At 39.2% G+C, this 17,691-nt stretch overlaps 1 protein-coding gene across 2 annotated transcripts; it reads left to right on the top strand.

Moving 5' to 3' along the window:
* Positions 1 to 7,696: 7,696 nt before the first annotated feature.
* hemgn (hemogen) lies at positions 7,697 to 15,953 on the top strand. Of its 2 annotated transcripts, none has more exons than XM_061881030.1 (4): positions 7,697 to 8,314; positions 11,263 to 11,353; positions 11,851 to 12,557; positions 12,635 to 15,953. In XM_061881030.1, the coding sequence occupies exons 1-4, from the start codon at positions 8,257 to 8,259 to the stop codon at positions 12,739 to 12,741; spliced, it is 963 nt and encodes a 320-aa protein (XP_061737014.1). In that variant the 5' UTR covers positions 7,697 to 8,256; the 3' UTR covers positions 12,742 to 15,953. The 2 variants fall into 2 exon arrangements, with proteins under 2 accessions (XP_061737014.1, XP_061737015.1); XM_061881031.1 differs by having other exon boundaries at positions 7,707 to 8,314; positions 11,263 to 11,341.
* Positions 15,954 to 17,691: the final 1,738 nt, after the last annotated feature.

The raw sequence follows: 17,691 nt of genomic DNA, 5'->3' as shown, positions 1-17,691 counted from the left end.
GACGAACTACATAAGCTTTGTGTATAGGAAACATTGCTAGAAAACTGCAAGCTTTTTAGGTTTGCAGCAAAAAGTGAAGTGAAGTGAATTATATTTATATAGCGCTTTTTCTCTAGTGACTCAAAGCGCTTTACATAGTGAAACCCAATATCTAATTTTTTTTTACATTTAGACCAGTGTGGGTGGCACTGGGAGCAGGTGGGTAAAGTGTCTTGCCCAAGGACACAACGGCAGTGACTAGGATGGCTGAAGCGGGTATCGAACTTGCAACCCTCAAGTTGCTGGGACGGCCGTTCTACCAACCGAGCTATAGCGCCCCAAAAAAGAGAATTGTACATAAACTGCTTTTAACTTCCTCACATACCAGGACTCAAACTTTGTCTACTAAACAGTAGTTCTTAGGACTTAAATACTGTATACTGAAAAAAGTGTTTTAGTACTTGGTCAAGTGAACCAGGAGGTGGCACTGTTTGTCATTCTGATACAATTTAACCAAACTTATTAAAATACAATATTTCTTGGCAGAAAAAACAAGGTTATGTGCAGAAAACCCTTCAAAATGCCCAAAACCTATGTCAAATATAAAACAGCAATATATTTTTTTTTTTACCAGTTTAAACATAAACAAGTACATCTTTTAAATCCTAATTATTATTCAAATGTGATTAACTTGAACAAAAAAACGATATGTCTACATAACTTTTTTATTTAACATTACCAGGGGTATAAACTTACTATCATGTTATTTTTATGAAGAGTCAATTCATTCTGTTGACAAAATGTTGTCATCATCGTCAACAGTTAATTTATTTTTAGTCAGTCTTTTGACAAAAATCTTTCAGTTTTAGTCATATTTTAGTCATCTAAATTGATTAAGTCTTGTCTAGTCTATTCCTCAACATTTTAGTCGACTAAATTTACGGTAGATTTTGTTGATTAAACTATTAAGTATAAAGGATATTGCATATTGACTTGTCCAGGGTGTACTTACCGAATGCAGCTGAGATAGGCTCCTGCACCCCCCGCGACCCCGAAAGGGACAAGCGGTAGAAAAATGGATAGATGGATCTTTGAATATGTCTGGAAACCAATAACAAATAAATAAAACAAAACAAATAAATGACATTAACTAAAACAAAAACATTTTAGTCAACAAAAATTAAGACTGAAAACAAATAAAATCCCACTTAAAACAAGTCAATGTTTTTAAACAAAATTAATTCATTTCAAATACTAATCCTAGTCCTGGGACTTTAACCCTGTTAACGTAGCGACACACATTTAGCATTTCAGTAGCCAAACACCCTTCTTTGCAGAAAACCCCCAAAAAGTGCACATATTTGCTGCATGCTTTGAATGGGAAAAGTAGCGTCATCTTTAAATTGAAGAACCATTGAACAAACCGAAAATTTTCAGGTAAAAAAATGGGGTTTTCAATGTTGTCCTGGCCAAAGACCCTCAAAATGAAGGAGAGATATTTATCTTGTATGAAATTATGATTGTATTTTTCATTAAAAGGTACCTTTTGGTGAGCAATATTAGCAATATCTAAATAATAATAGTGTTGTGCCGCTAATAGCTAGCAGGCAACTAGCACTCTAATCGCCAGCTGGCAACTAGAGTGCTAATTGCTATTTGACAACTAGCGCTCTAAGTGCTAACTGGCAACAAGTGCTCTAATCGCCTGCTGGCGACTAGCATGCTAATCCTTAGCTGGAAACTAGAGTGCTAATCACTAGCTGACACCTAACATGCTAACCCCTATCTGACAAGAGTGCTCATCGCTAGCTATCTTGGACGCTAACATAAATAGGATGATATAATTATTTTTTCATTAAAGTGTGATTGTATTTTTCATTCAAATGCTTTCAAAGGTACTCTGTGGTGTGCAATATTAGCAATATCTAAATAATAATGGTGTTGTGCCACTAATAACTAGCAGGCAACAAGCACTCTAATCGCCAGCTGGCAACTATAGTGCTAACTGCTAGTTGACAAGTAGCGCTCTAAGTGCTAACTGGCAACAAGTGCTCTAATCGCCAGCTGGCGACTAGCATGCTAATCCTTAGCTGGAAACTAGAGTGCTAATCACTAGCTGACAGGCTAACCCCTATCTTACAAGAGTACTAATCGCTAGCTATCTTGGACGCTAACATAAATATGATGATATAATTACTTGTTCATGAACCTGTGATTGTATGTTTCATTAAAATGGTTTCAAAGGTACCTTTTGGTAAGCAATATTAACAAAACCTAAATCATAATAGGGTTGTGAAGCTAATAGCTAGCAGCCAACTAGGACTCTAATCGCCAGCTGGCAACTAGAGTCCTAAATGCTAGTTGACAACTAGTGCACTAAGCGCTAACTGGCAACAAGTGCTCTAATCGCCATCTGGCGACTAACGTGCTAATCCTTAGCTGGAAACTAGAGTGCTAATCACTAGTTGACAGCTCACGTGCTAATCACTATCTGACAATATATTTGTTCATGAAAGTGTGATTGTGTTTTTCATTAAAATGGTTCTAAAGATACCTTGCAACACTGACGATATTCAAATATATTATATATGTTAATGTTGTGCCGCTAACAGCTATTAGGCAACTAGCACTCTAATAACTAGCTGGCAACTAGCACGCTAATCACTAGCTGGCAACTAGTGCACTAATCCCTAGCTGTCAACTTGCATGCTGTTGTACATTTAAAGAATGCAGTGTTTGGCCCCGCGGACCATTGGCACATTTTCACTTTGGCCCTTGGAGTAAAAAAGTTTGCTGGTTTAGAGCAGTGTTTTTGAACCATTGTGCCACGGCACACCAGTGTACAGTGAGATATTGTCTGGGGTGCTGTGGGAAATTATGTGATTTCACCTAATTGGATTAAAAATATTCTTTGCAAACCGGTAAGTTTTGTCTGTGCTGTCAAGATCTTGGCAGAGTAACTGTGTAATACTCTTCCACATCAACAGATGGCAGCAGGTAGCTAATTGCTTTGTAGACATCAGGAACATGATTTTTCGTGATCACAATATGCAGGCGACAGGTAAAAAGGCCACGGGGAAGACCCAGGACACGTTGGGAAGACTATGTCTCCCGGCTGGCCTGGGAACGCCTCGGGATCCCCCGGGAAGAGCTAAACGAAGTGGCTGGAAATAGGGAAGTCTGGGCTTCCCTGCTTAGGCTGCTGCCCCCGCGACCCGACCTCGGATAAGCGGAAGATGATGGATGGATGGATGGATGGATGGAAGGTAAAAAGAGGTATCTAATGTTTAAACCAAAAATAAACAAAAGGCTTAGAAGCTTAGGAGTGGCTACCCAAAACAAAGCTAAAACATAAGTGGCTGCAAAGTAAACAAAAAGAAAATGCTGGACGACAGCAAAGACCTACAGTGCGTGGAGCAGACAGTGTCCACAAAGTACATCCGTACATGGCAATCAACAACGAAATAGGAGCGCCAGACAAGAACTAAAACACTACACACAGGAAAACAGCAACAAAGTCCAAATAAGTCACGGTGCGATGTGACAGGTGGTGACAGTACACCTACTTTGGGATGAGCTACAGTGATGCGTGGCTGGTTATGCTTTGAATTAATATCCAACAATTGCGAGAACGACTTTTTACTGTCAATATCGGCTAATGAGTTAAATGTTTTTATTCTTTCAGCTGGTGTTTTTTTCAATGAAAAAATGTGCTTCGGCTCAGAAGAGGTTGAAAGCACTGGTATAGAGAGTACTGGTTATCATTTAGAATGGGGACCAAATTTTTGATCATGACTTGTGGGGACCACCCTTTCTACAGGCTGTGGAGGCATAAAAATAAAAGATGTAAAACGGCCACTGCCCAGTTAGCTCATACACGTTTTTAAATCTCTGGATTGATGAAGTAATGTGCTGATCATACTTACTGGGGACCCTGGGGAAAAAGAGTTAATATGGTTCACGGGAACCAAATTGAAATAATTTTGCATAATTCACACACATTTTCACGTAACTACTGAGGACCATTTAAGAAAAAAACGTTCAATTAAATATGACATGATCCTCAGAATCATTTAAAAAATGTTCCCTCTAGGGTACCTGTTTTTGTGTCCCCATACCGTCAGAAGTCCACTAAAGGTGTGTAAAAAGAGCGATGTCCTCATTAAGTAAGCATCGCCAGAACACACACACACACACGTTATCCTTTGGAATGGGGACCAAGTGTTTGATCATGACTTGTGGGGACCAACCTTTCTACAAGCTGTGGAGGCATAACAAAAAAATGGTGTAAAATGGCCACTGCCCAGTTAGCTCATATATGTCTTTAAATCTCTGGATTGATGAAGTAATGTGCTGATCATACTTACTGGGGACCCTGGGGAAAAAAGAGTTCATATGGTTCATGGGGACCAAATTGAAATCATTTTGCATAATTCACACACATTTTCACATAACTACTGAGGACCATTTAAGAAAAAAAAAGTTCAATTAAATATGACATGATCCTCAGAATCATTTAAAAAAGTTTCCCTTTAGGGGGCCTGTTTTTGTGTCCTCATAACATCAGAAGTCCCCTAAAGGTGTGTAAAAAGAGCGATGTCCTCATTAAGTAAGCATCACCAGAACACACACACACACACACACACACACAGGTTATCCTTTGGAATGGGGACCAAGTGTATGATCATGACTTGTGGGGACCACCCTTTCTACAAGCTTTGGAGGCATAACAAAAAAAATGAGGTAAAATGGCCACTGCCCAGTTAGCTCATATATGTCTTTAAATCTCTGGATTGATGAAGTAATGTGCTGATCATACTTACTGGGGACCCTGGGGAAAAAGAGTTCATATGGTTCATGGGGACCAAATTGAAATAATTTTGCATAATTCACACACATTTTCACGTAACTACTGAGGACCATTTAAGAAAAAAAAGTTCAAATTAAATATGACATGATCCTCAGAATCATTTAAAAAAGTTTCCCTTTAGGGTACCTGTTTTTGTGTCCTCATAACATCAGAAGTCCCCTAAAGGTGTGTAAAAAGAGCGATGTCCTCATTAAGTAAGCATCACCAGAACACACACACACACACACACACACACACACACACACACACACACACACACACACACACAGGTTATCCTTTGGAATGGGGACCAAGTGTATGATCATGACTTGTGGGGACCACCCTTTCTACAAGCTGTGGAGGCATAACAAAAAAAATGAGGTAAAATGGCCACTGCCCAGTTAGCTCATATATGTCTTTAAATCTCTGGATTGATGAAGTAATGTGCTGATCGTACTTACTGGGGACCCTGGGGAAAAAGAGTTAATATGGTTCACGGGAACCAAATTGAAATAATTTTGCATAATTCACACACATTTTCACATAACTACTGAGGACCATTTAAGAAAAAAAAGTTCAATTAAATATGACATGATCCTCAGAATCATTTAAAAAATGTTTCCTTTAGGGTACCTGTTTTTGTGTCCCCATACCGTCAGAAGTCCACTAAAGGTGTGTAAAAAGAGCGATGTCCTCATTAAGTAAGCATCGCCAGAACACACACACACACACACAGGTTATCCTTTGGAATGGGGACCAAGTGTTTGATCATGACTTGTCGGGACCAACCTTTCTACAAGCTGTGGAGGCATACAAAAAAATGAGGTAAAATGTCCACTGCCCAGTTAGCTCATACATGTCTTTAAATCTCTGGATTGATGAAATAATGTGGTGATCATACTTACTGGGGACCCTGGGGAAAAAGAGTTCATATGGTTCATGGGGACCAAATTTCAATAATTTTGCATAATTCAGACACATTTTTACGTAACTACTGAGGACCATTTAAGAAAAAAAAGTTCAAATTAAATATGACATGATCCTCAGAATCATTTAAAATATGTTCCCTTTAGGGGGCCTGTTTTTGTGTCCCCATACCGTCAGAAGTCCACTAAAGGTGTGTAAAAAGAGCGATGTTCCCATTAAGTAAGCATCACCAGAACACACACACACACACACAGGTTATCCTTTGGAATGGGGACCAAGTGTATGATCATGACTTGTGGGGACCACCCTTTCTACAAGCTTTGGAGGCATAACAAAAAAAATGAGGTAAAATGGCCACTGCCCAGTTAGCTCATACATGTCTTTAAATCTCTGGATTGATGAAGTAATGTGCTGATCGTACTTACTGGGGACCCTGGGGAAAAAGAGTTCATATGGTTCATGGGGACCAAATTGAAATCATTTTGCATAATTCACACACATTTTCACGTAACTACTGAGGACCATTTAAGAAAAAAAAGTTCAAATTAAATATGACATGGTCCTCAGAATCATTTAAAATATGTTCCCTTTAGGGGGCCTGTTTTTGTGTCCTCATAACATCAGAAGTCCCCTAAAGGTGTGTAAAAAGAGCGATGTCCTCATTAAGTAAGCATCACCAGAACAAACACACACACACGCACACACACAGGTTATCCTTTGGAATGGGGACCAAGTGTATGATCATGACTTGTGGGGACCACCCTTTCTACAAGCTGTGGAGGCATAACAAAAAAAATGAGGTAAAATGGCCACTGCCCAGTTAGCTCATATATGTCTTTAAATCTCTGGATTGATGAAGTAATGTGCTGATCGTACTTACTGGGGACCCTGGGGAAAAAGAGTTCATATGGTTCATGGGGACCAAATTTCAATAATTTTGCATAATTCAGACATATTTTTACGTAACTACTGAGGACCAGTTAAGAAAAAAAAGTTCAAATTAAATATGACATGATCCTCAGAATCATTTAAAAAAGTTTCCCTTTAGGGGGCCTGTTTTTGTGTCCTCATAACATCAGAAGTCCCCTAAAGGTGTGTAAAAAGAGCAATGTCCTCATTAAGTAAGCATCACCAGAACACACACACACACACACACACTCACACACACACAGGTTATCCTTTGGAATGGGGACCAAGTTTTTGATCATGACTTGTGGGGACCACCCTTTCTACAGGCTGTGGAGGCATAACAAAAAAATGGTGTAAAATGACCACTGCCCAGTTAGCTCATATATGTCTTTAAATCTCTGGATTGATGAAGTAATGTGCTGATCATACTTACTGGGGACCCTGGGGAAAAAGAGTTCATATGGTTCATGGGGACCAAATTGAAATCATTTTGCATAATTCACACACATTTTCACTTAACTACTGAGGACCATTTAAGAAAAAAAAGTTCAAATTAAATATGACATGATCCTCAGAATCATTTAAAAAAGTTTCCCTTTAGGGTACCTGTTTTTGTGTCCTCATAACATCAGAAGTCCCCTAAAGGTGTGTAAAAAGAGCGATGTCCTCATTAAGTAAGCATCACCAGAACACACACACACACACACACACACACAAACAGGTTATCCTTTGGAATGGGGACCAAGTGTATGATCATGACTTGTGGGGACCACCCTTTCTACAAGCTTTGGAGGCATAACAAAAAAAAAGAGGTAAAATGGCCACTGCCCAGTTAGTTCATATATGTCTTTAAATCTCTGGATTGATGAAATAATGTGGTGATCATACTTACTGGGGACCCTGGGGAAAAAGAGTTCATATGGTTCATGGGGACCAAATTTCAATAATTTTGCATAATTCAGACATATTTTTACGTAACTACTGAGGACCATTTAAGAAAAAAAAGTTCAAATTAAATATGACATGATCCTCAGAATCATTTAAAATATGTTCCCTTTAGGGGGCCTGTTTTTGTGTCCCCATACCGTCAGAAGTCCCCTAAAGGTGTGTAAAAAGAGCGATGTTCCCATTAAGTAAGCATCACCAGAACACACACACACACACACACACACACACACACGTTGGTCGAGCGTGCTGTGGGAAGATCTGCGAACACGCCCCTAACAAGCTGCCCTCCCTGGGTCAGAGATAAGTATAATGTCTGCAAGCCCACGTCTTAATGCTCTTGCAGCACAAATGTATGATCGACATGCATCCTTTTAACATTGGATCATATTGGAAGCCTTCTGCAAAGGCGGGTCAAATGTCGCCAGTTCAACCGCCCCTATTTTTTGTTGTTATTTCCTGCCTTGTAACATTGTGCTTCTCTCTCTCAGTCTGAGCCCTGCCAACTCCTGCAGCTTTGTGGCCATGATAAGACCAGCCCTGCGGCGGTAATGGTTAACCAGATAATTTGACATTTTTGGGTGGGAGCAGACAACAGCGGACTTCTCCCGCCTTTACCAGCAGTTCATTCATAGCAGGACTTCAGCATGGACCAGACGTCGCAGCCGGGGACGGATTACAAAGGCCAGGATGAGGAAGAACAAGGTATGAGGTCTTTTCAAATGGATCAAAGTGGCATTCGTTGTCATGTTTTAGGTCACAGGGTTCAAACTCAAGACCTTGGAGGGCCACATCTGTTATTTTATCTGGCCCTCGAAAGCCAGGAAAATAATATTTGTCGATAAAGTACTTTAAATGTATTAGTTTCAAAGCAAGTTATCCATCAAATTGTACACTATATAAATGGCAATATATTTTACAGTAAAATTGTGGCTTTACAGTATTTTACTGTAAATGGAAAAAACAGCATGTCTGTTTTTTGACAGTAAAATTTTGGCAACTGAGCTGACATTTTATTACTGTAAAAAAAACGTGGTACCGTTTTGCCATTTACAGTAATAAACTGGAAAATATTCAGTTAAATGTTTTTTATAGTAAAGAAAAAATGGCAGCTCAGTTGCCATACTTTTACTGTAATTTAAAAAATAATAATTTTTAAAGTTAATTTTCAAGTAAAATTCTTTAAACTGATTGGACACTTTTTTACTATAAAAAAACTGCGGTACTGTTTTTCCATTCAAATTAATATGCTGTAAAAAAATGTATTATTAATACATTTCACAGTAAAATTCTTGCAACTTACTGAGCTATCACTTTTTTACCATGAATTGATTAACGTGGACCCCGACTTAAACAAGTTGAAAAACTTATTGGGGTGTTACCATTTAGTGGTCAATTGTACATAATATGTACTGAACTGTGCAATCTACTAATAAAAGTATCAATCAATCAATCAGTCAAACCGCAAAAAAAAAACTGGCACAGCTTTTACATTTACAGTAATATGCTGTAAAAAACACCATACATTTTACAACTGAGCTGACAGTTTTTTACTGTAAAACTGTGGTACCCCATTGCCATTTACAATGATGGACCGTAAAATGTGTAACTTGTATGATTTTATTGTAAAGAAGCAGTTTGCCGTTTACAGTAAAAAAAAAAAAAGAGTAAATTTTACGGTAAAATTCCGGCAAAGGACCAGTCACTTTTTTACTGCAAAAACTGTGGTACTGTTTTTGCATTTACAGTAATATGCAGTAAAAAAACAACACCATACATTTTACAGTAAAAAGCTCAGTTGCCAGAATTTTTGTAAAAAAAAGGTTTAGTACTGTTTTGCCATTTACAGTAATAGACTGTAAAATCTACAGTTTGTTGTTTTTAGGGTAAAAAAACTGGCAGCTCATTTGCCAGAATTTTACTGTAAAAAAACAGTTTTCTATTTACAGTAATAAAAAGAAAAAATAATACATTTCACAGTACAATTCTAGCAACTGAGCTGTCACTTTTTTCCCTCAAAAAACTGTGGCACTGTTTTAACATTTATAGTAATATGCTGTAAAAAACACCATACATTTTACAGTAAAATTCTGGCAACTGAGCTGCAAGTTTTTTACTGTAAAAAAGTGTTGTAACACTTTGCCATTTATAGTAATATACCGTCAAATCTATAATTAGTTTTTTTTTTACAGTAAATAACTGGCAGCTCAGTTGCCAAGATTTTACTGTAAAAAAGCAGTTTTCTGTTTACAGTAAAAAAAAAAGTGTACATTTTACGTCAAAATTCTGGCAACTGAGCAACTTTTATACTGCAAGAAAATGTGGTACTATTTTTGCATTAACAGTAATATGCTGAAAAACCACCGTAAATTTTACAGTAAAAAGCTCAGTTGCATGAATTTTACTTGAAAAAACTGTTTAGTACTGTTTTGTAATAGACTGGAAAATCTACAGTTTGTTGTTTTTATGGTAAATAACAGGCAGCTCAGTCACCATAATTTTACCGTAAAAAACTGTTTTCTATTTACAGTATAAAAAAAACCTTTATATTTTACAGTAAAACTCTGGCAATTTAGCTGCCAGTTTTTTACTTTTAAATTGATATGTATATATATATATATAGTTTTTTTTACGTTGTAGGTAAAAGAAAATAAAATAGGAAATAGTGTAATAATATCATTATTTTTTAGGTCAAACATAACTGCCATGCGGCCTTAAATGAAATCAAGTTTGACACCCCAGTCTTTGGTTGTGGTACGACCAACCAGGTTGTGGTACGACCAACCAGGTCGTGGTACGACCAACCAGGTTGTGGTACCACCAACCAGGTTGTGGTGCGTCACACCCTGGTTTCTCGAAAAACTATTATTCCTAAAGGCTTCCTCATTGTTTTTTTAGTCAAACCTGTCAGAGTTAGTTTGTGACGAACCCCAAGATGCAGAGAAGGAGGGAGGCATTTTGTAGGAAAACATAATTTAATTCAAAACACTAAGACAAAAACAAACAAAGGGTACAAACAAAAAGCGCGCACGTGGGCGGATAACAAACAAAAAGAGCTAGCATGGGAACTAGAAAATAAACGGAGCTTAGCATGGAAGCTAGAAAAAACAAAAAGGCCTAGGGTGGAAGCTAGCAGGTCTCGAGCAGGAAACAGAAGTCGTACATGAAAAATGAAAACAAACTTGGAAGCAGGAAACAAATGGCAGTAAGTAAAAAACTGCAATCAAATAAAGCTTACCACAACGCTGCATTGACAAAACACGACACGAGAGGTAGCAGGTAGCAACGACAAGAGCGACATCGACATGAAAATAATCCAGCCTTGACTGGAGGAACAAAGCAGGTACAAATAGGATCGGGTTGATTGACACCAGGTGTGGCCAGGTGCCAATAAGCCTTATCTGAGGGGAAAACAGGAAACAGACAAAATAAGAGCGCTTAACAAGAACTAAAGACAGAAAATACTAAACACACAGAGGAAAAACGAAAACACAAACTGTCAGTGGCAAGCCTGACAAAACCGACCTTTTGAATGAGGCTATAATAATGTGTTGTACCATCGCCTGGATCATGGCCAATGTAGACCAAAGGACCAATGACTGTAGTTCCCCCACAGCAATAGTGATTGTTTGGGTTCTCTTCCTTTTCCAAAGGTGGGATCCGCCGCCGCCTGAGGGACAGGTCGCTTCTCAAGAAGAGGAAAGCCGAAGCAGAGGAGAAGGAAACTTACCAGTGGGTTTTGGGGTAATTGGTCCAAGTAGTCCCGGAGATATCTTGCAGTCTGGGGTTTTCATTGTTCTTTTTTCTAGCTATGTCAAACGATTACAGGTCAAAAATTGTCTTCATTCCTTTTACATTAAGATTTCAATCTGCAATACTAATAACAATAAAACAGTATAGTTTAAGTATGAATATTTTAGGCTGAAGTTGTTTGAAATGATAGCCTCTTTAAAATGGGGGAGGAAATTGATGTATGATATTTTAACAGCAGTTTTGAGTAAATCGGACATAAAAATATTGAGAGCTTGATGTGGTCTCCACTTTGGATACGTATCAATGCACTGCGTCTGTTGAATGTGGGGCAAAAGCTTCTATCAAAGGTTAGTCCAGTCTAGCCGTCTCTATTGACGCCGCACATCCAGGTCAAGGACTTTGCACTATTAGCTTTGCAAAGGCATCACAAAAGAGCTTTTTTTGATCCGCATAATTGAAGCTGGTCCCCTTTTGGTGGCTCCTTTCAGGCTGGAGAGCCCGAGGAAAAGACAGAGGGCTGAAGGCAGCAAAAGGAGGGGGAGGCCCAGGAAGACCGCTGGTATACCAGAGAGCTCTTTTACCCAGGGAGGTCCTGCTATGGTGGTGCTCACAGGACCAGAAGAGGCAATGCCGGCGATAACGTCAGACCCTCGGGAAGCAGAAGCTGTCCTTACTCCGGGTTTCATGTCGCCTCCAGACGCTCTCATTGTAGTTCCTCCAGCTCTGAACCAAGATCAGTCCAGCGCTCCAGCTTCTTATCAAGCTCCCGAACCAGGTCCAGATCTAGCTACCGAACCAACTTCAACTCCAGATCGAGCTACCGAACCAGGTCCATATCTAGCTACCGAACCAACTTCAACTCCAGATCGAGCTACAGAACCAGGTCCAGATCCAGCCACAGAACCAACTCCAGCTCCGGATCGAGTTAACAAACCAGATCCGTATCTAGCTACTGAACCAGCTTCAGCTCCTGACCCAGCCCCTGAACCAGATTTCGCTCCAGATGCTCTTCTAGTCCTGCCTCAATCCCAGGCTCCTGCTCCTGAACCAGCCAGCGTTTCGTCCGTCGTCCCTCCACAGGTGGAGACCCTCACGTCCTCTAGCTCACAAACCTTTGACCAGGTCCTCATCGAGGATTTAGGCCCAGATGTTGAAGCGGACGAGGTCGTAGTCCAGGATAAAGGAGCTGATGAAGGTGACGCAAGTTTGAATTGAAATGTCTTACCAGAAATATGCATCTGTTTAATTATGAACCACTTCTTATCTCTCCAGATACGAGCGAAGGACCGTCCAATAACGAGTCCAAACCAAACCAGATGTTCACAATCCCGCCCTTGTCCTCGCTGTCAGTGCCCCAAGAATATCTCCAAGGAAACTGACTCTTGATGCTCTAAGGCTGTGTTCAAACTCGTGGTTTGGTACATTGGTAAAAAATTTTTTAAAAGTAATAATACTTTCTGCTTCACGTTTCCACTGCTATTGTTTCCATGGGACAAAAGACTGCAGAGTAAAGAACATAAAGTAAGGACTTGATTCGTAACATATATATATATATATATACATATATATATATTTATTTATTTATATATATATATGTAACTAAAACCGTTGATAGATAGGTCTTTATTGTCATTGCGCACGTACAACGGAACTTTTTTTTCAGCACAAACCCGTTCAAGATTAGACAAACAAACAGCGTACAGCAGGGGTCTCAAACTCAATTTACCTGGGGGCCTCTGAATGCAGAAACTGGGTGAGGCTGGGCCGCAAGAAAAGATTTCTTTAAAAAATCTAACATGCACTTTTTAATGAATTCACCTTCTTTGAATGACTTTCCCGCCCTAGCAATATGCTAGCCAACTCTCGCGATCTTTCCGAGAAACACCCGAATATCAGTGCCCCTCCTGACAATCTCCAGGGCAATCATTCTCCCGGTTTTCACCCCGGACAAAAATATTATCATTCTCCCGGTTTTCACCCGGACAACAATATTAAGGGCGTGTCGTGATGGCACTGTCTTTAACGTCCTCTATAACCTGCACCACACTGTGAACCCACACCAAACAAGAATGACAAACACATTTTGGGAGAACATCCGCACTGTAACACAACATAAACACAACAGAACAAATACTCAGAATCCCATTTAGCCCTAACTCTTCCAGGCTACAATATACACCCTCGCCCCCTATTTTTGTAAGAGTGTTAAAGTTTATACGGCCACCCTCAGTGTGACCTGTGTGGCTGTTGATCAACTATGTCTTGCAGTCGCTTACTAAGTCTACAGAAGCCAAATACAACATGTGGCTGGGCTGGCACGTTGTTTGTAAAGGTTGTAGAGGACGCTAAAGGCAGTGCCTCCACTGTGCCCCTTTAAAAATGGTATTTGAGTGAAATTCGGGAGAATGATTACCCCTGGAAGGGCACTGAAGATTGGGAGTCTCCCGGAAAATTCGAGGGTATGCAAGTATGACACTGTAAAGCACCGTTCATATGAAACTCGCGGACCGCACCAACATAAAATTTTCATATTCAGGTGCGGGCCGCAAAATAACGGGCCGCGGGCCGTGTGTTTGAGACCCCAGGCGTACAGGTTACAGAACAGGAACACTGATAAGGCAACCCGTAAAAACTGGGGAAAAAGGTAAAACGCTGGGGAAGGAAGAGTAAAAAAATACAATCTAGACTGGGCTCCAAAGGGGGCCCAGTCTGGAGTGGGAAAAGAACCTCCATAGTAAAGCACATATACATATTACAACGCACATCTCCAGGTTTCTAGCAACAGAGGGAAGGGAGTGTGTGGTCATGGTGGCTGGCCGCAGCTCTCACATGCTGACCATCCTTTTATCACCCCTATAGGATTTGCGTCGAGGGCGTTGGGGTGGGGGGTGTATGTGTGGCGTATATTTTTTTGGATGCATGGTTGTGTGTAAGACTGCAGTGTTTCTCTGTTTGTTTGTCTAATCTTGAACGGGTTTGTGCTGAAAACAAAGTTTTGTTGTACTTGTGCAATGACAATAAAGGCCGATCATTGGGCTATAGATTTTATTTTTATTTTATGCTATTTTTAAAACAGCTTAGATTTCAACAAAAGCTTTCAAAACATTTTTAAAAGAGCTCTGTTGTCGCAGAGAAACCGTTTAAAAAAAAATTGCTATTACGTACATATTCGTCATTTCTGCATGCTTTTATTTTATTTTTGTTTTTTTTGCCGTCACCTTTAACGCTGCTCCGTCCGTGCCTTTGCTGCTTTGGCCTTTAAACTCAAGTGAACCGAACCGCACCCGAGTTCACTTGCCAGCGGGCCGAGCGGACTCGGTCTGCAAGTTGGTTGCGCAACAGGATTGGAATGATCGCCTTTGCACTGTCAATCAAGTGTGAGCCAACGCAGCAGAGTTCTTTCTGACATGACTAGTACCAAGCACCGCCGCCTCGTTTTTATTGACGTTTCTATCACTTTGATATTTTAGTGCAAGCTGTATAAAGAACATGGAGTAAATGAAGGAGTTTATTTAAATCACATCCATGGATTTTGTTTGCTAACTGTGAGTTTGTTGGATTGTACTAATCTCATGTAACAATAGCAATTATTTGTGGTAAATTGGTAGCCATTTTTTTCCCCACCTAATAAACAATATTGTTTTCGCCTTTAAATTAATGAGCCTTTTCATTTTTGTCACATCGGTAATTAGCATTCTCATGAATATGCATATTTGGCCTTTAGTGTTACATTTGATCGACTTGCTTTTGCATCCAAACATTTTTTGTTAACAACATATTCTTCCCAGCAGGCACAAGACATTGAAACAACGTTGAGAACGTGTTGAGTTAGGTCCTGACGTTGAGCAACTCAATTCTAACATTTGAACAACGAGCTTTTTTGACAATCATTAATTAATGTTGGGTTCTGACGTTGATATGACAATTGAAAATGGGTCATTTCCCAACCAACCACATGCTTTTTGACAACGTTTAACCCATGTTGGGTTCTGACGCTGAATTTTGGTCATTTCCCAACTAATCTACAACACAAATACAAAGTTGAAACCACATGCTTTTTGATAACGTTTATTCAAAGACAGTTTGTGATGTTGATTGGACCATTGAAATTTGGTCATTTCTCAACCCACAACACTGAACATCATGCTTTTTGACACCGTTTAATCAATGTTGGGCTCTGACGTTGATTTGACCGTTGAATTTTGGTCATTTCCCAAATAATTGTTATGATCCGCTGCCCGGATCATATCATGTTCAGGTTTTGAGACTTTTTTTGTATTTTGTTCTGCTAATGTTTGCCTTAGTTCCTGGTTGCACTTCCTTGTTTGTTCTGTCACCATAGTAATGTATTATTTTCACCTGTTTTTGTTCATCACTGCCTTGATTTAAGCCTGCCTTCTGTGTTCACTAGTTTGTGTTTCACAACAGTGACAACTCTGATTCCCATGTTTGTACTGGCTAGCTTCCGCGCTAAGCCTTTGCTCCTCTAGCTCCCATGCTAGTAGTTTTGTTTTGCCTTTTGTGCCTGGAGCAAGTTTTTCTGTTTCATAGTCTGTTTTAATTTGAAATAAATCAGTGTTTCTTACCTTCACGCTGAGTCCGAAGCCCGACTGCATCTCTGAGAGAACGAACCCGCATCACAATGCAACGCAATCGTCACACTAATATTTTACAAAACAAATACAACGTTGAAACAACATGCTTTTTGAACACGTGTAATCAATTTTGGGCTTTGACGTTGATTTTACCGCTGAATTTTGGTCATTTCCCAACTAATAATCTACAAGACAAATACAACGTTGAAACAACATGCTTTTTGACAACGTTTATTCAAAGTCAGTTTTGTGATGTTGATTTGACCAATGAATTTGGTCATTTCTCAACCAACAACGTGAAACAACATGGTTTTTGACGACGTTTAATCAGTGTCAGGTTGTGACGTTGATATGAGCGTTGAATTTTGGTCATTTCCCAACTAATATTCTACAACAATGTTGAAACAACATGCTGTTTGACAATGTTTAATTAATGTTGGGTTCTGATGTTGAAATGACAATTGAATTTTGGTCATTTCCCAACTAATAATCTACAACACAAATACAACGTTGAAACAACATGCTTTTTGACAACCTTAATTCAAAGCCAGTTTGTGATGTTGATTCGAACATTGAATTTTGGTCATTTCCTGACCAACAACGTGGAAAAACATGCTTTTTGACCACGTTTAATCAATATTGGGTTCTGACGCTGAATTTTGGTGATTTTTCAACTAATATTCTACAACACAAATACAACGTTGAAACAACATGCTTTTTGACAACGTTTAATCAATATTAGGTTCTGACGCTGATTTGACCATTGAATCTTGGTCATTTCCCAACCAACAACATGGAACAACATGCTTTTTGACGACGTTTAATCAATGTCAGGTTGTGACGTTGATATGACCATTGAATTTTGGTCATTTCCCAACCAATATTCCACAACACAAATACAACGTTGAAACAACATGCTTTTTGACAACCTTAATTCAAAGTTAGTTTGTGATGTTGATTCGAACATTGAAATTTGGTCATTTCCCAACCAACAACGTGGATCAACATGCTTTTTGACGACGTTTAATCAATGTTGGGTTCTGACGTTGATTTGACCATTGAATTTTGGTCATTTCCCAACCAATATTCTAGAACGCAAATACAACGTTGAAGCAACATGCTTTTTGACAACGTTTAATCAATGTTGGGCTCTGACGTTGATATGACCATTGAATTTTTTATTTTTATTTTTTATTTTATTTTTTGGTCAGGAAAAAGGGAGTTTTTTTGGGTTGGTGCCCTATTTGTAAGTGTATCTTGTGTTTTTTGTATGTTGATTTAATAATAAAAAAAAAAATTAATAGATGAGGTGGAGACTTGTCCAGGGTGTACCCCGCCTTCTGCCCGATTGTAGCTGAGATAGGCGCCAGCGCCCCCCGCAACCCCAAAAGGGAATAAGCGGTAGGAAATGGATGGATGGAAAAATAATAATTATAAAAAAAATATTCTGCGGCCCGGTACCAATCGAGCCGCGGCCCGGTGGTTGGCGACCAGTGTTTTAAGGGACATGTTTGTATAATCAACGTTGTATCAATGTCTTGTGCCTACTAGGTTAATATTATGATGAATGCTGCACAAGATCAAACTGCAATAAAAAAGCTACTCTTTAATATAATCTAAATGCTTGTATGTATGTGAATGTAAAATTATCACCTTAATATTTATTAATATTTAACAACAATAATAAAGATATTCATCCATCCTGCCCTCTGCTGGTCAAAATAAATTACAGCA

This window comes from Nerophis ophidion, linkage group LG20 (assembly GCF_033978795.1).
Source record: "Nerophis ophidion isolate RoL-2023_Sa linkage group LG20, RoL_Noph_v1.0, whole genome shotgun sequence".
NCBI lineage: Eukaryota > Metazoa > Chordata > Actinopteri > Syngnathiformes > Syngnathidae > Nerophis > Nerophis ophidion.
This window is presented reverse-complemented; position numbering and strand designations above follow the sequence as displayed.

What these genes read in the sequence shown, in the direction of transcription:
- hemgn (XM_061881030.1), top strand. Translation starts at nt 8,257, where the DNA reads ATGGACCAGACGTCGCAGCCGGGGACGGATTACAAAGGCCAGGATGAG. An exon ending in CCAGGATGAGGAAGAACAAG is followed by an intron (nt 8,315 to 11,262) that starts GTATGAGGTCTT and finishes CCTTTTCCAAAG; the next exon opens with GTGGGATCCGCCGCCGCCTG. An exon ending in GGATAAAGGAGCTGATGAAG is followed by an intron (nt 12,558 to 12,634) that starts GTGACGCAAGTT and finishes TTATCTCTCCAG; the next exon opens with ATACGAGCGAAGGACCGTCC.